General features: G+C 36.5%; 2 protein-coding genes across 4 annotated transcripts in view; both read left to right on the top strand.

Annotated features, from left to right (window-relative positions):
* The window catches only part of colec11 (collectin subfamily member 11), a 62897-nt gene extending 56995 nt beyond the window's left edge, over positions 1 to 5902 (top strand). The window contains exons 5-11 of one of the 3 annotated variants that reach the window (XM_089120494.1): positions 634 to 754; positions 1470 to 1588; positions 3012 to 3083; positions 3450 to 3521; positions 3606 to 3659; positions 4526 to 4621; positions 4838 to 5902. In XM_089120494.1, coding sequence (XP_088976620.1) covers positions 1471 to 1588; positions 3012 to 3083; positions 3450 to 3521; positions 3606 to 3659; positions 4526 to 4621; positions 4838 to 5262 — 837 coding nt within the window. In that variant the 5' untranslated portion in view covers positions 634 to 754; position 1470 and the 3' untranslated portion in view covers positions 5263 to 5902. The remainder of the gene's footprint in view (positions 1 to 633; positions 755 to 1469; positions 1589 to 3011; positions 3084 to 3449; positions 3522 to 3605; positions 3660 to 4525; positions 4622 to 4837) is intronic. The other 2 variants (XM_089120495.1, XM_089120496.1) reach the window with 2 other exon arrangements.
* A 2799-nt stretch (positions 5903 to 8701) lies between these two features.
* Positions 8702 to 22218, top strand: part of dcdc2c (doublecortin domain containing 2C) — a 98021-nt gene continuing 84504 nt past the window's right edge. The window contains 11 exon segments of the mRNA XM_089119962.1: positions 8702 to 8729; positions 9041 to 9375; positions 9966 to 9983; positions 12559 to 12635; positions 12868 to 12879; positions 12881 to 12991; positions 13063 to 13164; positions 13487 to 13510; positions 14395 to 14417; positions 14420 to 14448; positions 20162 to 20258. Coding sequence (XP_088976088.1) covers positions 8702 to 8729; positions 9041 to 9375; positions 9966 to 9983; positions 12559 to 12635; positions 12868 to 12879; positions 12881 to 12991; positions 13063 to 13164; positions 13487 to 13510; positions 14395 to 14417; positions 14420 to 14448; positions 20162 to 20258 — 856 coding nt within the window.

The following is a 22218-nucleotide window of genomic DNA, read 5'->3' as shown; positions in this document are numbered from 1 at the left end:
AAAAACATTGTTCATTTCAGAACAATAATTAATAAAAGCAAAATAATAAAACAATAAATAAATGAAAACATTAGAAGTTATTATACAATATATGCATACATAATACAATATAAATTTAATATATAAATGTCTGATAATGGCTTTTACAATACACTTTTTAAATGTATTATTATTATTATTATTATTATTATTTTGCATGCAGCACAAGAAGTCCATTCATTTTTCTGGATTTTTCCAAAAGGAATTCCAGCAAATATTTACTGCCTCCCTGTGCACCAATGCACAAACTGCAGCATTTCTGTTCCCAAGCTTTTCTCATGCTTCTTTGTAATTCCCATGTTTTCTGCTCATTTAAATTGCAATACATTATGTGAAGATAAAATGATGATTGGCTTTAGCATCTAAAAATAAAACTTTATATAAATAATTCATTTAATTTCTTTCCTTAACTTAACTAAAACTTGTGACAATTGGGAATGCTTTTGATGCTTAATTTGTGAGGAATGTGTTAAGAGTCGTTCTGACGCTGATATTTTCCCATGGAAATTTCCCATATCAGAGAGGAGTGTTGCAGAGCCGCTCTTATCTTTGTGTTTACACGTACTTGCTCACTCTCAGGCCTGTTTCTTGCAGGGTGTGTGATGAGAAATTTCAGAGAGACCACCAGTGAGAAAACCTCCATTAACTCACTTGGATCCATATACTGGCTGGGACTGCTGCATAATATATAGTGTTCTTTGAAATTCAACACAAGGTAAGTCCGCTTCATAAGCAATACATTTTCCTGCAGGTGGTATACAACAACGAGACGACTCGGATGTTAAAGTCGGTAGTTACAGGAGACGTCTTGGTGTGACTGTTTACTCTCTAGTGTCGACTTTGAAATGAAGGTGGCCGGTGAGATAGTTTAGGAAAAAATACATTTTGTATATGCTCTTTTGTGTATTAAGCTGTTGGTATGATAGGGTAACACTTTACAATAAGGTTCGTTAGTTAACATTAGTTAACTGCATTAGTTAATATGAACTAATAATGAATAGCACATATACAGCATTTGTTAATCTTTGTTAATGTTATTTTCAACATTTACTAATACTTGATTAAAATCTTGTTAACATTAGTTAATGCACCGTGAACTAACAATGAACAGCTGTATTTTCATGAACTAACATTAACAAAGATGAACAAATGCCGTAACAAATGTATTGCTCATGGTTAGTGCATGTTAGTAAATACATTAACTGATGTTAACTAATGAACCTTATTGTAAAGTGTTACCGACTACAGTAGCTTGAATGTCACGATATTAATTGACTGTGAAGACTTCTTCTGTTATTGAGTTCCATTTTATGAACACTGATGCCTTTGTGAATGAATACAATAATCTGCTTCTACATTTTCCAATCAACATGGCATTGAAGTTTGTGTTAGTATTTGACTGTAGACGATCATGAATGTTCTGTTTCCAGTATGGGTGGAGAGAAGATGGTGGCTTGCATGTTAAGTTTGACACTAATGAGGTCAGTTTATGGTCAGCACATGCCAGAAGAACCATGCTCAGTCCAGATCCTTGTCCCTGGACTCAAAGGTACTACATATAAATTACACCACATTATGCCATCCACACGAATGACACAATTTAATCAAATGTAGGCCTAATACATTTATTTGATCATGTATACAGCAAAAACAGTTAATGTGCAATATTATTGCAAATTAACATTAAGGTTTCACTTTATTTTGATAAATTGTAGCATTGCACCTACAGTACATGTCAACTAACTCTCATTAGAGTATTAGTATAGTATTAGTAGACTGGTAGGATTAGGGTTAGAATAAGTTGACATGTAGTTGTACTAATAGTCAGTACAATGTCTGTTGGAGGAGCATCACAATAAAGAGTTAGCAGATATTAAGCAGACAGTCTACTAATGAGAGTTATTTGACATGTAGTTGCAAAGTTACCTATAGTTAACAATTAAAAGGGACCATCAGAATAGAGTGTTACCAAAATAACTCTTCACTGTTTAAATATATTTTAAAATGCAATTTATATCTGTGATGGATTTTCAGCATCATTACTCCAGTCTTGTATCATTCTAAATAATATGCTGATTTTCTGCTCAGGAAATATTTCCTATTAATGTTGAAAACAGTTCTGATGCATAATTTTTTTTTTGTATTTTATTTATTTATTTATTTAGGATTTTTTTTTGATGAATAGAAAGTACAAATTAGAAAGTAGCATTTTTTTGTAACAATATAGTAACACATTTTTGTTACAATAAATACAATATTTGTAACAAAAGTCACCAATAATAGGCCTACTATCGTTTTACAGGTATATATTTATAATTAGAGTTTTGTATGAAAATGACTTATTTATTTCAAGTCATCTCTTGAAGATCGTATTTATGAGTTGAACGCACATGAACACCACCACAATGTCGTAAATATGAGTGGAAAGCTTTTTCTTTAAGCCTCGATCTTTACGAGTTTTGCATGCAATATGATGGCATTTCAATATAACAACATGATATGTAACGATAAAGTTTGGAATGGCTTAATAAATAATTAAAAACATAAAAAAGCAAAGCACACCTGATGCACATTTCTTTGTTCTCCATTTTCTAGAACTAGAGTTTAAGAATTTTTTGTGTAATTAATTATGAGAAAGTACACCGCCATATTTTTCCGGCAAAAGTGACTTGAGCGCTCCTGCCGTCGTAAACACGACTTCCGACCTCGCATGTACGAACTTCCCAGGAGGACTTGAACACAATATTAACTGTTGGCAATCTATAATCATCAAATTGTGTGGATTAAACTCTTGGATACAGTATATTTGTACATATTAAGTATGTAGGTCATAATGGTAGCCTATTCAGTGCATACAGAAAATGTGCATTCTGTGCACAGTATACATACGACTGCAACAACAGTGCAAATATACAGTATATGTTAGGTTTGTCTTTTACTGTTTAAAATGTTCCTGTTGTCATGTACTGTAGGTGAAGCAGGAGAGAAAGGAGAGAAAGGAGCACCTGGGAGACCTGGGAGATTAGGGCCAACTGGAGAGCCAGGTAATACTAAACGTTTTTGAGAGGTGCTTTTTAATTACTACTTACAGTACATGATTCAAGTTCTATATCAACTTGTAAGGAAGTTTTTGATGGTCAAAGAAATTGCAAAGTTTTCAAACCAAAAAGGGGAGCTGCCAATTGTGTACACTTTAATGAGCCCCTAAAACTTCCCTTATCTTGCTTTTAGACAGTTGAGCTCATGTGAGCCAGGAGAATGACTTGTGTTTATAAATGCCTTTAACGATTCAACATACTGATAAACAAGGGAATCAAAACCCTTTATCAAACTAAACTGAATTACTAAATTCTTTGGTTCGTATCCATGCGTTTTATTTTTGTACATATTAAGTTTATGGTATTTTTCAGGTCTCCCTGGAGTCAAAGGCCAAAAAGGTAGTCCTGGACATTATGGGAAGATGGGTCCCTCTGGACTCAAAGGCAAGCTTGTGAAAAAACTGCAAATCTGAAAGTAGCCTGATTACTTGTTTGGTCTAACTGCTTAATAATGGTACATCTTTCTAGGTTTAAAAGGTGATATGGGAGATCCAGGACCTAAGGGCCCAAATGGAGAGCCAGGTAACTGTTGCTAAAATAGTATTAAAGGGCTGGTTCAGGATTTTGGACATCGGGCCTCATTTCCAAGTAGCCTTAGTGTTATTTACCAGTTTTCAAAAATTTTCATCCAGTCGTTCCTGTTACATCGCCGGTGCTAGGTTAACGCGAGTTAATGGTAACTGCTAACCTGCCATTAAAAACAGTTTTACGCACTCCACAGTACACCAAAAGCAAATAAATTATAACCCCAGCCCAGGCTATCAATGTAAATGTCTGTTAAGAGAATAATGTTAAAAAATCAAACTACTCTTGCATCTCATTGATTGCAATACATTTACAGAAACTAGTTTCTTAGCAGCGGCAGAATTTTACTTTGCTCCGGTTAGTAGTCCTGCGCTGAGAAGTAAACACAGAACCAAAGCGCACTACAGTCGGAACTACTTGCGCTACCTCTCTCGGTTGCCTAGGTAACTATATATCACTCCGCCGCTACTATAGGCTGTGCTAATAAATACAGGGAACAAAGTATAACTATTGCAATGCGTAGTTTGATTTAATTTACATTTTCTATTCATTTACATCGATAGTCTGGCGTTATCATTTATTTGCTTTTGGTGTACTGTGGACTGGGTAAAACTGTTTTTAATGGCAGGCTAGCAGTTACCATTGACTCGCGCTAGCCTAGCACTGGCGAACTATGAAACTGGAATGACTGGATAAAAAATTTTGAAAACTGTCTCCACTGATGAATAACTTGGAAATGAGGCCCGATGTCCAAAATTCTGAACCACCTATTTAAGTTCATTTCAGTATAATTGGTTTGAATTCAAAAGGAATCAGTTTAATGCTTGGAGAGCTTGTGTGAATGGTCTAATTTGTCTCCCCAGGTGTCCCCTGTGAGTGTGCACCCTTACGGAAAATGATTGGTGAAATGGATATTCAAGTGGCGCAATTAACCAGTGAGCTGAAGTTCATTAAAAATGGTATGTCCAAAAGAAAGAATGAACCGTTTGCTCTCTCAACCAACGTTCGTGAGATTACGATAACGTGAAGTTGATTCATACAGTTGTTCGTTTTGATGTGCAGGGTGAATACACCTAGACAAAAGCATTTAGCCGTTCGCCAGAAGCTCTTTTGTTTGACTGTCAGAATGCACTTGTGTGAATGCTGGCTGCTACGGTGTGATTATAGAATTTCAGATCCTCATTTTTCAGCACTGCCCTCCCCTGCAGCTGTCGCTGGCATCAAAGAGACAGACAGCAAGGTCTATCTGCTGGTGAAGGAGGAGAAGCGCTTCAGGGATGCCGAGGTGTTTTGTCAGGGCCGAGGTGGACACCTGGCCATGCCCAAGGATGAGGCGTCTAACGGAGTCATCGCTGGCTACGTCACCGAAGCTGGCCTCAGTCGAGTGTATATCGGCATCAACGACCTGGAGCGAGAAGGCCACTTTGTGTATGTGGAGCGTTCACCCATGACCACTTTCAGCAAGTGGAGGGAGGGCGAGCCAAACAACGCTTACGACGACGAGGACTGCGTCGAGATGGTGTCTTCAGGCGAGTGGATTGATGTAGCTTGTCACCTCACCATGTACTTTGTGTGTGAGTTTGACAAGGACACAGTATGACTTTATGGAGCATCTATTGGGCGTAAAGTCAATTGCAAGCGTATACAATACTTTAGTATTAAAGAAGGCTGAAATTTCAATGAAAAAGGTTCAGCATTTATAGCTTTTCTCATTTTTCATGTAACATTTTAAGCAGTCACAGCAGTGTGACATGCTATATTTGATGTAAAACTGTTTAAAACAACATCCAGATAGTTTATACTTTATCTCAATGGTCCACTTTAGATATTCTACTAACTATTAGTAACTCCATGTCATCTCTCATCAGAGTGTTAGTAGGTTAGAGTTAGATGTTAGGGTTCATCATGTTAGCACTATAAGCTGCCATGTAGACATGTTAAATGTCTGTAGGAGGACCATGAGAATAAAGCATTAGTAGAATTCATTTTTTATTTTTGAAACAGTAGAGCATTGGCGCTTGCAACGCCAAGGTCATGGGTTTGACTCCCAGGGAAAGCAAGAACTGATAAAAATGTGTATTTTGAAATGCAATGTAAGTCGCTTTGGATAAAAGCGTCTGCCAAATGCATAAATGTAAACGTAAATTATGGAGACAGTCAATACTCGAATGAGAGTTAGTTGATATGTAGTTGTAAAGTTACTTATAGTTAGTAGAATGTCAAAATGAAGTGTTAATGACCTTTAGTTAATGTGGTTATACACATAGTTTGGGGTTGAGTAAAAAATTTGGAATATATTATATATATATATATATATATATATATATATATATATATATATAATTATTTTTTTTCTGAATTTTCAGCATCATTACTCCAGTCTTTAGTGTCACATGATCCTTCAGAAATCATTCTATGCTGCTCAAGAAACATTTCTTATAATTATCAATGTTGAAACCAGTTGAATGAATATAACGGGTGAAAATATAACCTTTAAAAGAACAGCCTTTATTTGAAATAGATTTCTTTTATAATTTAATGTCCTTGCCGAATAAAAGTAATAATTTCGTTAAAAATAATGAATGAATGACCTCAAAGCGGTGAACAATACTGCACATGCCACGCAACTAAGAGACTATCTGGTATTTCTTTTTACTTTTTAAGTATATTTGTCACACAACAGGTATATTATACAGATCAATGAACAAATCTAAATTTTTCAGGTGTTATTGCAGACTCGGACAACTTTATTATAAGAGGGACATCTAGTTTACTAAACTAAATTAAATTATGAATGTAATCAATTAAATGGACAAACAAAACTTTCTTTATCTTATCATATTTACAATTTTAGATTCCATAGATTTATTCTCTCTCTCTTAATTATCTATTATAATAAATAAAATAAATTAATAAGATCACAATTTCTTATTTTATTTAAGAAATAAAAAATATCACCATCACAAACAACCTATCATATTAAGCTGAATTATATTTTTAACATTATTTGCTTTGTGTTAAAGTGGTATTAAACGTCCCCTGAAATGATAGATCTAAAGAAATTCCGTTGTGTCCTCCCTCAGTACTTGATGAATTTAATAAAAAAAAATATATTAATGGAAAAATAAACACATACAGTAATGATAAAGTTTATGTCCATACTTCTTGTCAACTTCCCCATACTGCTTTAAATATGATATTGTATCATAATTACTAACACTGTTTAGTTTCATGATTTTTTTTTCCCCACTGCTCCTAGTCCTACTAAATCGGTGTATTCTGAATTAATATGGTAAATTATTTCTAAAACATAATAGATACATTAGGCATTATACGGCATTTATTTTATGTGTCTGTTATTTTAGTAAATAAACACTAAATAAACACTTTTATCTGTATATCATGATGAACAACAATTTTTTCCCTAAAACATTCTTTGTCCAGTAGTCATTTTTTTCTGTATTTTCGATGTGTGTTTTTTTTGAGGCACTAATAAAATTCCATAACTCCTTTTAAGGTTTCCTGTTTTTATTGACGCCGTGCAGGTATATTGAAATAGTTGTAATCTGGCGCTCTCTAGTGGTCTCGTCTGGCTCTACACACACTCTCTTTGCCGTTCTGCACTTAGTGTATGTGCTGGCAGTAGGTCATGCTGTCCTGAAATTAACTATGCATGCAAATATAACATAAGGCAGGAAATCTGATTAATTTGTGGCAAAGTGGCAAACTGTATAGGCTACCATTCCCCCCTCCCCCCCATGAATATTTAAAGATGGAGATTGCTGGATATTTCCTAATAGGTCTTTATGAACTTTACAAACATAATTAGGTGACATGCTTGTGTAAACTTATCTGTTATATTACACTGTCAGACCAAACAGACAATGGCACAAGGAACATTCTGCTAAACTATACATTGCGACCATAGACTGATAAAAATATGACAAATGGGAGTCATTCTTAAAGAGATCGTTTACACAAATATATCATCATTTCTGCCATCAATTCGGTCATCATTTACTCACCCTCATGTTGTCGTCCTGTATGAATTGCTTTCTTCTGCTGAACACAAAAGACGTCTTGAAGACTGTGGGTAACCAAACAGTTGTTGTAACCCATGATTCAAAACATCATATTTTGTGTTCAACAGAAAAAAATTAAATTCATACAGGTTTGGAACAACTTGAAGGTGAGTAAATGATGACAGAATTTTCATTTAAATGGTGACAATTGTCTGTAATATATATATATATATATATATGAAGAGTTCAGATGCAAAAGCCTCTAAGTGCCATTTGAAATTTTGTTCTAGAATGACCATTTTTATCAAGCTTGTGTATTTAAGTTCAGTAATTTCACTTAAATGACAATTAATAGGTAATCTTCATTGCCATTTAAGTGAAATTACTGAACTTAAATATACAAGCTTGATAAAAATGATCATTTTAGAAGAAAATTTCAAATGGCACTTAGAGGCTTTTGCATCTGAACTCTTCATATATACAGTATATATATATATATATATATATATATATATATATATATATATATAGATAAACCCTATGCAAATTCTAACCTTAAGTTTAAATAAATAATATGAAATGGTTTCACTTTAATTATATTATTACTTTCTTAAATTTCCCAGATGCCTATGAAATGTTTGTCCCTTTCAACAGGATATTAAAATGTGTCAATTCATTCCCATTGCAACCCACTATGGCATGGTCATTTTGCTAATTGCATGTTTTTTTTTTTTTTTTTATTGAACAAAGATCACAGGGGATACATGTATAATAGGCTATAGGCTAGTAGCACACACACTTGTTGTCACTGATGTTACATTGTACAATGTTCTTGTGAGGGGGAAAACACCGCATAAAACACACCTGATCAGCTAATCAAGTCCTTCAGGCTCATTTAAAAACTGCAAGTGTGTGTGTTGAAGCAGGGTTGGAACTAAACTCTGTAGGGCTGTGGCCCTCCAGGAACTGAGTTTGACACCCCTGAAGGCTATAGATGAAACTGATATTTTTGAAAAGATGTCCCGCAGTGTCTGCTACTACATGTGTAAGTAAGTAATATCCTGATTAAAATGTAATCAAGTGTTTAGTGGTTGTATGGCATTGGTTTTAGATGGCTGAGCGCGGAGGTTAAATCTCCAATTACCTCAGCAAAAACTCGACTGGAACATTTTTTTTAAAGAGTCAACAAAGGAAAAAGAAACAGTTATGGCGATTCATTTAGTATAAAAGGGAGTTGAGGGGCCAATACTTGCCATTTCTTGCGTTTACCATTATCTAAATGTCGTCAAAAGATCATAGCTGTCTCGAGAACATGAAAAAACCCTCTTATTTTACAAGTGCTTATTTTGTTTTCAGCACCTCCTCGTTTGTTACAGCAGAATTGGTTTGAATGGCTGGTCGGTGCTCGGGGGCTTTATTCACCGCCAACCGCAACGGTTACTGTGAACAACGGAGATGGTTTTTACCCCGGTCGAAGGTTTGTCACCAATCAACGCCGCCAATCATTCACTTTTGACAGCTTTCTGAACACTGTCACTCGAGGCTTTACAGCTCCATTTGGGGCAGTGCGAAACATTTACACCCCTAACAAGGGTCATAAGGTGTTGGATCTGGAGCAGCTGGTGCACGGAGAGAGATACTGGATGTGGAAGTCGGAGCAGAGAGACACTGAAACAACCATGAAAACAACCATGGAAACTACTGAAACAAGTCATTCACATTCACATGGTAATGCAGCAGTTATTATAGAATAAAGGTACCGGAACTATTAAAGTGAACTGATGTGGTTTGGGGTTAAATCACTTTTAGGTTTTGAATCTCTTGGCTAATATCAAAAATTGTCATTCAATTGTGAATTAAATTATAATTTTAGCAGTTTAATACATACAGTTATACGGTCTTTTCCAACAGAGAAGCATCACCTTTAGCGAAAATCTGGGTTTGAATCATAAACTGTACAATATTGTACAGATATTGATGTAAATAGAGAGACTAAATTAAGACATAGGCTTAACATATAGGCCAAGCTTATTATTATCACATGTCCTTTCTTGTGTAGCCTAATTTGTGCCAATTTTGACCTGGCCCATAATACCGTGTAGCCTACTATACCTACAGTGCCTTAATGTATTTACTTTGTTATGAAATTTACATTTCAAAGCGTGAATACAGGTTAATATACTTTTTAAGTACTTATATTATGTGTTTTTTATGTTAACTAGATTCTTTCTCTCTCCTTTATTCTTTTATAGCTGTCATCACATACCATATAAACCATTACAAAAAGAAAAGTGAACCGGTAAGTGTCCATAGCATTTTATCATACTATATTTGATATTTGAAATATAATCTAAATCATTTTTTTTTTCAGTGAGTTTGTCTGAGTAAATATATCAGAACTGTAAAGGGAAAGCATATCTGAGGCAATCATAACATTTTTGCAGTATGATCATTACTGCTGTTCCACATCCTACATCATTATTGACTCTGCTGAATCTCTCCGACAGAATATCACTGCAAGGTTTCTCCAGACTGTATGGATGACTGGTTTCATGCCTCTTGTTGCTGAAAACCATAAAGTGAATGTGTATTGATATCTCAATTTAAGTCAGCAGTTTCACTGCATTTTAAACAGGGAACCTATGTGTGGGGCAGGCTTAGTTTTCTGACTGCTCATAAAATTATTTTAGTAAATGATTTAGTCGACATTCACTTCATATTCTTTGCACATGATTTGTGCTACTTAAGCTCTCCCCTCTGATTTCTTTTCATTTTCTAATACAGTAATGTCATATTCCAAAATGCGCCCTTCCCTTTTCTACAAGCTATCTTTCTTTACTCTTTGCTTACAATCTTTATTCGGACAACACATGCACCTCAGTAAACAAATAGTTCTTTTCACTCCTATAGTCTACTCCTATACTAAATGCAGTGACTATTTATATTATGTATTAATGAAAAGTGGTTACAGCTGTTGAACAATTTATCTGTTGGATAATTACCAATGCCACAATTTAGCACTAGTGTTCTCAGACCTGCTCTGGAGTTATATCTTCCTGCAATTTTCATTTCCACTTTTGCTCATACACCTGCTTGTAATTTTCATACAAACCCTGGTTCAGGTGCTTTTCATTAAAGTTGGAGCAAAACTCTGTAGGAAGGTGTACTATAATGAACAGTAGCCTTAGCATATAACCACCACAATACCAAAATAGTATATTTGTTATCTAAGGGTAGTCTACGTTTCCACGAAGTCAATGTACTAAAAACGGGAACGTTTTCCTTTGTGTTTTTCGTGTACAGATGAGAACATTGTCAAAACAATCCCAGTTCACACGGATCCGCGAAAATGACTTTGAAAGCTGTTTTCACAAGTTTGCGTTTTCAGGCCCCCAATGTACCATTGTCGTGTAAATGAACAATCAAAACAAATAAAACATTTTAAAATTTTAGGGTGTTTACACGACAACAATATACTAAAAATGTTTTTCCTTTGTATTTTTCGCATACAGTCAACAACATTGTCAAAACAATCCCCACTCACATAAATCCACGAAAAATGACTAAAAACGCTGTATTCTGCTGCTAGGCCAATAGTTGGCGATGTCACTTTGTAAAGAAACTATACGCCTATCCTTTTTTTCCCTTTCTCGCGTCTCATAGATATATTCACTAGATGTCGCCTTGGGGTTCTAAGCATGTGTCAATACTGCCGCCATCTTGGAACTGGGGTCTTGTCATAGAAAGTAGCTAGCTAATGCTGCTATCTCTACCTGTACTTTGAATTAATGGATTTTCAGAGTTGTGTGCTGCGTATGGATGTTTACCAGAACAAAATCTAGGAATAACTAGAATGTTTTTCAATTTTTTGCAAATTTTTTTTTTTTTTACATTTTCTCTGGACTCAATGATAAATACATGTCTAACCATTGGAACAAACCAAAAAAACTATAAAATCGCATTCATGATGATTTATGGTGATTTTATTTCCATTAGACCTTTGCCTACATTGACGCTTATACATTAAAGAGGAGGGGCTCCCCTGTTCCATGATGGCTCCATGATGGCGGCTCTATTGACGCATTCGTTCCAATGAATTTTTGTAGTTTACAGACAATAGTTGTATCGTTTTTGAAACCCTTTTCAAATGTTTGCGTTTTCAAGCCCCCGAAACGCCGTTGTCATGTAAATGAACGGCTAAAACGCATATAAAGTTTTACACAGTGTCGTGTAAACGGCCACTAAAATACTCCAATTTTTTATACTGATTTTAAGCTATTTAAATAAATTCATTTTCAAATATGATTTAGTAAAATCAAATAGATGGAAATAGTTACGAATAAACTATGCCATGATTTTTTTTTGAGTGGAGAAATCTGTCCTGTTTCTTTTATATATGACTGACAAATATACATCGCATTGATGTTATTAATTTATGTTAAAACTGTAATCCAAATGGATGATTTTTACGTGTTCATCACTGAGGTCTCTGTGACCCCAAGCATAAAAACAGTTTAGGCACTCAGCCGTTTTGTATAGGGTTCAAGAAAACGCAGGCTTGGTGCTATTCAAAGTTTGAACAATTTGAAGTGACTTATTAAGCTAATAGTTTTTACATCCTTCCTCAGAGACCAAATGCAGTGGACCATAATAGAGCAATAATCATAAAAATACCCACTTAGAGTGACTTTGCTTGAGGTTATGGCACTATATGTCACTGTCTGTCACCCTTTTAGCTCCTTGTTTCTGTCTGCACAACAACCAGCATAGCATTTAATTGAAGAAAACCAGATGTGCAAGTGCCCTAAATGAGTAGTGGAACAGTTATTGTCAGCGATGCTCAGCGGGGTCCTGTTCATTTGTCTCCACTGCAGATCCAACCTGTAGTTCACAGCAGAATAATTGTCCCAGCTCGATGGAATAGAATCAGTAATGAGTCGTGCACCATCAAGTGAGCCCTGCTTTTAATGTGTCCCTATTGGAAGTCTTCAATGGCAAACCCTCAGGCTACGGCAAAGTCTAATTCTTTAAAACGGTCTATAATACTGTCTAATGGTCTAAAATCAGACCAATGTTCTCTGCTTTATCTAATTATTTATGTCTAATGGCATCTCATTTTCTCAAATGTTGTTAATTATTAGTGAAGCACAATGTGTGGTTCCAAATTTGGTATTATATTGAAGTGTTTTTACCAATCTTGGTTCCTCCAGCACTGGTGCTGATTCCAAAACACATGCTTGCCAGCTGGGAAAAGGTGTTGGCCATGGTGACCGAGAAAGATCACCTTTGCACTGGAGCTGTGCACAGGTATGTGCTTCATTCATGAAATGTACATGCATAAAATGAAAAACAATGTTGAGCGGTTTCTATCCTTTCAGGTTGTGCATGCTGAATGGGAGGCCTTTACGTGGAGCATATGAGCTGAAGAACAACTGTTATGTTGCTGTAGGGACATCTTATCATCTGGTTCCATGCAAAGGAGATTTCCATCGCACAAGAGTAGATGTTAAACTTCATACTGATCTGTATTTGGCTTTTGCCAAGGTAAGCACCAACTAAGATGAAGCTTTACAGTAAACTATGCTTTTCCATCGTTTCCATATGGTGATGTGACTCTCCTTCTGTACCAGCACACACGATGGCTGCAACTACAGTACATTGTGGCTCACTAGTGGACCAGAACGACAACCGTCTGGATTGAGCCGAGGAGGGGAAATCTCTAGGGTCTTCAAGTAAGCACCTTTTGTCCTCAGTGTTTCGTCGACTAGCCCACGACACCTCAAGAGGGCTCGACAGTGACTCTGTAATTCACAGCCTCACTGATGTGTAAGGAAGATTATAAGACAATATAATTGCAATGACAGGTGTATAATGCCCTTTTATTAGTTAAATTTGCAACCATTTGCTCACCTTTTGATGTTCATAACCTGTTTTTTTTATTCCATGGGGTACAAAAGTACAAAAATATTCCACATCTGAGGCCATGTGATAGATTCTATGCAGAAATGTGAACAAATGAGGCTATATTGGAGCTGGGAAGATTTTTTTTAATGTTTTTGAAAGAAGTCACTTGCTCACAAAAGCTGCATTTATTTGATCAAAAATAGAGTAAAAACACCAATGTTGTGAAATATTATAACTATTTATTGCAATTTTAATATATTTTAAAATGCATTTTGAATTTTCAGCATCTTTACTCCAGTCTTCAGTGTCAGATGGCCCTTCAGAAATCATTAGAATATACTGAATATATATATATATATATATATATATACACACATTTTGAAAACTGAAACTGAAATTTTTTTCATTATTCTTTGCTGAATAGAAAGTTCAAAAGATCAGCATTTATTTGAAATAGAAATAATTTGGAACACTCTCACTTTTCCTGAATAAAAGTATTTTATTCTTTAAAAAAGGTAGGTTATATTAAATAGAAAAAAAGACAATAATTCTAGAATGGTAAAGTAAAATGAATATATGTGTAAATTGTTAATTAAATTAACATTAAAAGTGCTTAGTTTAAATTGCACTGATAAATGAACAAAAATGCCAGAACTGACATGATAAAACAGAATTCTGTTTTTTTAAATATTTTATTGGTTTCCGTGAAAAATAGAAAGCAAACAGGTTTGGAACAACCAGAGGATGAGTCGATGTGATAACAGATTTTTTTGTAACAGAAGTGACCATTTCACCCTTTTTTTTAGGATCAACAATGGCATTCTTCCTGTGAGAAAAAAGGAACCCAAGACAGAACTTTGGTAAGGATGATTAAATTATATGATCAAACTCATTCATAGATAAAATACGCAATTTTTTTTTTTTTTTAAATATCTAATGAAAACGCTGGCATTGATTTTGCCTGTCAGTGTCTAATAGGCTCATTCTTCAGAAGGAAGGGATGAACACAGGGAAAACGAGTGTGTGTTTTGCCACATTAGTATACTTTCACATTAGTATTATTTGCTGTCTTAAACAGTTATATAGAGATTAAATGTAGAACCAAGCTAATGTCCTGAACTAGTTTACAAGACACCAATCTTGATGATCACCCATCTCTTTCCACTCTGACTGAATCCAGTTAGTGAGAAAATTTCAATTGGGACCAGATATAAATTGACCACTGTTCATTAGTTCTGAAGATCAGATACTTGAGAAAAATGTTACCGTCACAGGAGTGTCTCCAATCAGGTTGATCTGTGTTGGGTTCGGGTACATTCCCCTCATCAATCACTGTCTGTATGAAGGTATTGAGTTCTTCTCGCCTCTCCTTTTTCAAACTGTCCCAACGCTCAAGAGTTTGTGTTACTTGATCAAGTGAGAGCCGAAATCCCTCACCGGGGGAAGGCGCTGAAACCCTCCCCTGTACCCACAGAATGAGGATAAATTGTTTTGTGATAGTGTGCGTGTTGACTTGATGCTTTGGGATGGTCCAGACTACAATAAGAGCCAGACCTGGCAAATAAGTGATGGAGAAAAAATACACACTTAGTGGACTGGGACCCGGAGCTCTCCAAAGTAAAGTTTGAGACATCTGGTTATTGTGAATAAGAGAAACGACAGCCAACTGTTTGCCTGTTGATTTTAGAGGGGACAGAACTTGTCTAATTGATTTCTCATGCTTCATCAGCTTCATTGAGTGGAGGAAATAATTTGAAGAAAGTGGCCAATTATCTTTGATACAATGAAGATGGAATAGCAATCAAAGTCTCATCAAAGTGTCATTACATTCCAAGGTGTTGTTCCATAATCTGTTTACATTTACCCGTAATCTGTATTTGTTGAGAGGAAAACAAACAATTTAATACATATTAGTTTTCCCTTCAGAGGATGTAATGGTAATTCAAACACTACCAGATAAATGATTTGATGCATTTTATTTCATTTGTTTCTCATGATCTTAAGAGCATTTCGATCTTGAGTGGATTATCTAGACGCTTATGTTTGAAAATAATTGTATTTTATATTTTATAGTTTAAATTTCTTTACAAAACATTTTTTAAAACCAATTAAAACAGAACCTGTCCAAAAGTTTGGAAACATTACTATTTTGTTTAAAGAAGTCTGTTACGCTCACCACGGCTGCATTTATTCAATCAAAAATATAGTAAAAACAGTAATATTGCGAAATGTTACAAATTAAAATAACTGTTTCAATATATTTTAAAATGTAATTTATTCCTGTGATGTGAAAGCTGAATTTTCAGCATGATTTCTCCAGTCTTCAGTGTCACATGTTCCTTCAGAAATCATGCCGAATTGGTTGCTCAAGTAACATTTATTATTATTAATGCTGACATTTCTGTGGAAATGGTGATTCTTTGATGAATAGAAAGTTTAATGAACAACATTTATTAAATGTATTGATTCAATTTATAAAAGCGTTTATTAAATATAAATATTTTGTAGCATTATAAATGTTGTTTTCACTGTCACTTTTGATAAATTTAATGCATCCTTTATGAATACAAGTATTAATATCTCTTTTTTAATCTTACCACAAATGTTTGAATGGTATCATTGTTTCCACAAAAAAATGTTTTCACTATTGATAATAATAATAATAAATGTTACCAGAGCACCAGATTAGCATACTAGAATGATTTCTGGAGGATAATGTGACACTTAAGTCTCACAGGAATAAATTACATTTTAAAATGTATTTTAAAATAGAAAACAAATGAATGCTTTAGAGCTTTCTAATCATGAAAGAATCCTGAAAAAAAAATCATCTGGTTCCAATAATTCTTAAATTATTATTATAAATTGTAATCAGTGAAATTAATGCAGCCTTGGTGAACTTAATAGACATCAAAACATACATTTAATACAAAACATGACATTTCCTCTTCATAGCATCCTCTCTACAGATTCTCCATTTTCCACATGAGGGAGACAAAGACTCAACTTTGGTCTCCATCAACAACCTCTACCAAAACACCTTTCTTTATCCGTCTGACTGCTTACATTATCCTATGATGTCATTCCATCATAAATATTTTGATTATGAAATTGAACAACGGAAGAATCTATCTCATCTTTAAAGCAATCAATACAATATATTTAAGCCTATATTTTATTGTCATGTAAAAAGCATGGAGGGGCCTGTGTATTATTAGAAATCTCCGTTGGGTTTTTTTCTCCATGTGACAGAGCTGGCACTGCACCGGCAGATGAAAGCGGTAGCACAGCATTCTGTGTTTACTCTCCAACTGGCCTAACAGATGTTGTGCTAGGTGTCAGCAAAGTTGACACGGGTAGAAAAGTGCTACAGCGGCCGAGATGATCACACCCCCTTGTCCTAGCGGCCACATATCCGTGACTGTGACATGCAGAGGCTGTAAAGCTGTCCCAGACCCTTTCAGTGACACTGCAGGGCGAAGCTGTCTCCTCATATCTCCAATGACTTGCTCAAGTCAGACCCGCTGCCGTCCCTGCGGAGGCTTCCTGTTTTGAAGAAACATTGCTTTCCCGAGGGGATTGGTGGAGACACCCATCCAGCTGCTCTCTGTCAGGCCTGTCCTACACAGGCAGGGGGAGTGTTTCGCTGAAACATCAGGGGGTCTTCCACGCCTGGCTTCAGAGTCATTATCACATTGCTCTGGATTGAAGATACCATCCCCCCCATTACTTTCATGATTCAGTTAGTATAAAGGAAACTACAACCTGTTCTTAGGCCTTGTGTAAGCCTGGTATCCAAGATCCATATTAGCAGATCTATCCCTGATCTGATGCTGTCCCAGATCTGTCCACCATCACAAGTGGTCACCTGAGACTTTGCTTTTTATACCATGCAGATGTATCAAACCGTTTTGAACCCCGTTTACCCCTGGTTTTGGTGTCGGCCTGTTTAAAATGATTAAAATGGGCCTTGGATTAGTCTTGTTTGTCTATCAGGTGTACAATGTAGGCTTTACTTTTAACCTTTCAAACTGAACTGAGACTTTTCACCTTTAAATTCCCTTACTTAAATCTGACTTGGCCACGATTTGGCCATCTGAGACAAATGTCGAGAAACCTAAAAGATTCCTAAGCCAAAATCTGAATCTTTGATCGCTAGTTAGACATGTTTGTCAACAGTCTGACAAGCAACAGTCTTAAAGGACTATTAACAGTGTGCGACCACTCGTTTAAGTGTGCGACCACTATTATACAGTGTGCGACCGGCCTTTTGTCTGTCTTGCGTCAAAAGCATCACAATTATCATAAATGCCAGCAATTGGACATGATTGGCCTCTCAAGTCATATATCTGACTGGGAAACTCTGAGATTTTTTTGATAATCAAGTTTCCGAATAAGGACGGGCAATAAACCTTAAACATGGAGGAGAGAACTCAACATCTGCATTGATTTCTTGGTGTTACAATCATGTATATTTACATATACAAATATCCATTTAGTGCACATTGAATACTACATTTATTGGACCTAAATTCAAGAATTGTCTGCAAAATGGCTATCTAGCACAGTGAAAGGCAATGACAATTTTAGGGTACCTCCATGATTCGTATTCTTTCCAATGACAAAGCACCTGAATGTGAAAAACTCGTGATTACGACTTGGGAAGTGAAAAAAACTTTATGGCGCGTGAAGGTCAAGAGTGGTCAAGAATCGCCCACTTAGCTGTCCGTTCACACAGAACGCGTTGTTCCATTCCAATGCGCTACTTTTCCATTGGTTTTCTATGTAAACACTCGTTGAATGGACACGTATGAACGTTACTAGCGTCTCGCGGATTCTAAAAATGCAGTGCTCAAGTTCAAATCAGTTCAACTTTTCAAAAACGCGTCTAGAGACCTTTTTCCCCATTCCACTGCCCTCGTCTCAAGTTTTTCAAAGCAAAAACGCGTTCTGTGTGAATTCGCGTCCTTAAATGCGAAGAGTCAGTCAGACCAACATGTTGTTTTTTTTTCATGCTTTTTAGATGTGGTTTTATCTGAAATAGAGACCATAGATGGCACAATAATAGATAGAAACTCATTCATTCAAAATAAATTATATCGCACTGTAAGCCTGCAAACTGTTGTACAAAAAAACTTCAAAGATACCAGATATGTATTTGGACTTTGAAACTTGTGTCCATTAAAAATAAATACAAGGCTCAATGTACAGTTCTGCTTGTGAGATGTATCTTGAGTCATTCAAACAAAACTCTTGAGTATATTTTCCAAAGATTGGATGGCATAAACCTGGCATCACATCCAGGCAAATCCAGTAATTTCTTCTGCGAAAGCACTCATTGTATTAACCCAGCACCTTCTAAACATGTCTTTGTTTCCTGGCGGACTAGTGAATCTCAACGGAATAGTGAAATTGCGTATCCAGCCAATCAGATTGGAACTGCCGCTTTTTGAGTGGTGTTGGCAGTTTTGTTCAACATGAATCAGACGGTCCGTTGGGAGGCTGTCTGAAGCTGGGATTGATTGAAAATTGACCTCTTCAAAAACTCACTTACCTTCAGTAATATAGTATTATATCTTATTTTTCACAACAACCTCAAACCCCAAAAGTTTTCAGGTTGTGAATTCCGATTGTGAAGTTTTCTTGATGAACTTGAATTCTGACTTACTGAATTGCAGCAGAACTTTTGGCAGTGCTGTTGTTTTATTTCTACTTTGCCCACCAACAGCTGTTCAAATTCAAAAGGATGTCAGGCAGAGTTTGCTTTAAAAAAGCAAATGAGTAGAACAAATATCCAGCTATTCCCCAGGCCCCATGTTAGTGGGCTTGCAAACACCATTGCCCGAAGTGTGTAGCAGTGGAAGACGGAGATCAGTGAAGTACCCCCATGCTGCCTCTCTATGGAGCCAACTAACAGTGGCAAGAGCAGGAGAAAATGTATTAAGCCTTCTCTTTCCCTCACTGTGCCAGAAATGGCTCACCTTGCTCCCAACGGTAGATCCGGTATGCACTGCCTGCTGGAAGAAAATTACCTTTTGTGGGAGTATTAATTCAGACATGCATCCTGCTGTCAAAGCATCACTCTAAACTCCTCTTCCCACTGTTCTGTCTCTCTCTGTCTCCAGTGTCCCAGTCTTCTTTTTTCATCATCAATAACTGTCTGCTGTCTGCTGAAGAATAAGTTATTCCCCCACAAGTCTCTTTTTTAAAGCTTGTTTGGATCATCATTGTTTGATCTGGCTTGATAAATAAGACTATTGCAGTTAGAAATTCATGGCTGCCCTGTTTCATCAATAAATGATTAGTTTGCTGTGCTCTCTGGTGATTGATAGGTTGTGCATGGGATGTATTGGAACCAGATGAATTCAATACCGTGCCGGTCGCTGGGGAGCTACAAAGCATATCAGCTCATGAAAAATTGAGGTCAATGGAAAATGTGAAAAAGAGAGTAAAAGAGGAAGAACAAGCTGTGCTCGAAACACAGTTGTTTCTTGTTATCAGCGGGTTGTAGACACTTTAAGCATCAGATCAAATCAAAGTATGGTCTGAAGGAAGATTGCTTTCTACCCTTAGTTCGCAAAACCAGGAGTGGACTTCGCTGTCTGCGACGTCTTTTACGCCAAACTGCCCGGGCAGGGCTCGAAAATCCCAGATCTTTTCGCTATTCCGGGTGAGTGTGGCAAGCCGCTTCCTTCGGTCTCCCTGGAGTTCCATTTCCTTGCTCTTCCTTCGCCAGATACAGGCGTTTTACATAATTGCTGATAGGCACTGTGGCTGTTGTTTTTGTAGAAGTGTTATTTTCTCCTCCCTTCTCTCCATCTTTCTCTTTACCATCTCTGCTGTGTGATTGTGATGCATTTATGATTAAGGGAATGAGAGAGAGTGGCAAAAAAGAGGGATCTTGTACTCTTGCATGTGTGCGGCGCAATACAGCGAGCGCAGGCGTGTGTGTGCCACAAATTGCTTTGAATTGACAGGCTGTTCTCTAAAGCCCACCTACATTAGGGAAATACGCTCTCATTCTTGGATAGAATGCCATCCTGTGAGAGGAATATTAAAGCTCATCATGGATTCAAATGCTGCAAAGGGCTTTAAATCATAGATCAATTCAATCAGGCCATTTTGTTTCAAATGTATGCAAGTGCCTTGTTAGCTCTGGCTGGGAAAACAAAATGTTTCCATTTTTTTTTTCTGAAAGGTAATCAAAATGTTCATAAGTTATTCATGAGAAATCTCTCTCTCATTCTCTCAGAATTTTTCTCTATATTGGTTTCTGTTCTTTTGCTTTCATTCACCAAGTCTCTCTCACTCTGTTGCATATAGAGGCGTACTGTATATCGTAACTAGTGTTTTTTTTTTTGGATACCTTTATTTTAATAGTGATAGTGTGTAGCATAATAAAATATACAATATGTTTAAACAAGTAATTCATATTTTTAAAATAAATTACATATAAACTCACCTAAAGGATTATTAGAAACACCATAGTAATACTGTGTTTGACCCCCTTTTGCCTTTAGAACTGCCTTAATTATATGTGGCATTGATTCAACAAGGTGCTGAAAGCATTCTTTAGAAATGTTGGCCCATATTGATAGGATAGCATGTTGCAGTTGATGGAGATTTGTGGGATGCACATCCAGGGCACGAAGCTCCCGTTCCACCACATCCCAAAGATGCTCTATTGGGTTGAGATCTGGTGACTGTGGGGGCCATTTTAGTACAGTGAACTCATTGTCATGTTCAAGAAACCAATTTGAAATGATTCGAGCTTTGTGACCTGGTGTATTGTCCTGCTGGAAGTTGCCATCAATGGATGGGTACATTGTGGCTATAAAGGGATGGGCATCGTCAGAAACAATTTTCAGGTAGGCCGTGGCATTTAAACGATGCCCAACTGGCACTGAGGGGCCTAAAGTGTGCCAAGAAAACATCCCCCACACCATTACACCACCACCACCAGCCTGCACAGTGAGAACAAGGCATGATGGATCCATGTTCTCATTCTGTTTATGCCAAATTCTGACTCTACTATCTGAATGTCTCAACAGAAATCGAGACTCATCAGACCAGGCAACATTTTTCCAGTCTTCAACTGTCCAATTTTGGTGAGCTCTTGCAAATTGTAGCCTCTTTTTCCTATTTGTAGTGGAGATGAGTGGTACCCGGTGGGGTCTTCTGCTGTTGTAGCCCATCCGCCTCAAGGTTGTGCTTGTTGTGGATTCACAAATGCTTTGCTGCATACCTCGGTTGTAACGAGTGGTTATTTCAGTCAAAGTTGCTCTTCTATCAGCTTGAGTCAGTCGGCCCATTCTCCTCTGACCTCTAGCATCAACAAGGCATTTTCGCCCACAGGACTGCCGCATACTGGATGTTTTTCCCTTTTCACACCATTCTTTGTAAACCCTAGAAATGGTTGTGTGTGAAAATCCCAGTAACTAAGCAGATTGTTAAATCACATTTCTTTCCCATTCTGACATTCAGTTTGGAGTTCAGGAGATTGTCTTGACCAGAACCACACCCCTAAATGCATTGAAGCAACTGCCATGTGATTGGTTGATTAGATAATTGCATTAATGAGAAATTGAACAGGTGTTCCTAATAATCCTTTAGGTGACTGTGAAGTGGAA

Source organism: Pimephales promelas, chromosome 15, assembly GCF_988280905.1.
Source record: "Pimephales promelas chromosome 15, fPimPro1.hap1.1, whole genome shotgun sequence".
NCBI lineage: Eukaryota > Metazoa > Chordata > Actinopteri > Cypriniformes > Leuciscidae > Pimephales > Pimephales promelas.
The sequence above is the reverse complement of the archived record's forward strand: the minus strand, read 5'-3'. Positions and strand labels throughout refer to the sequence as shown.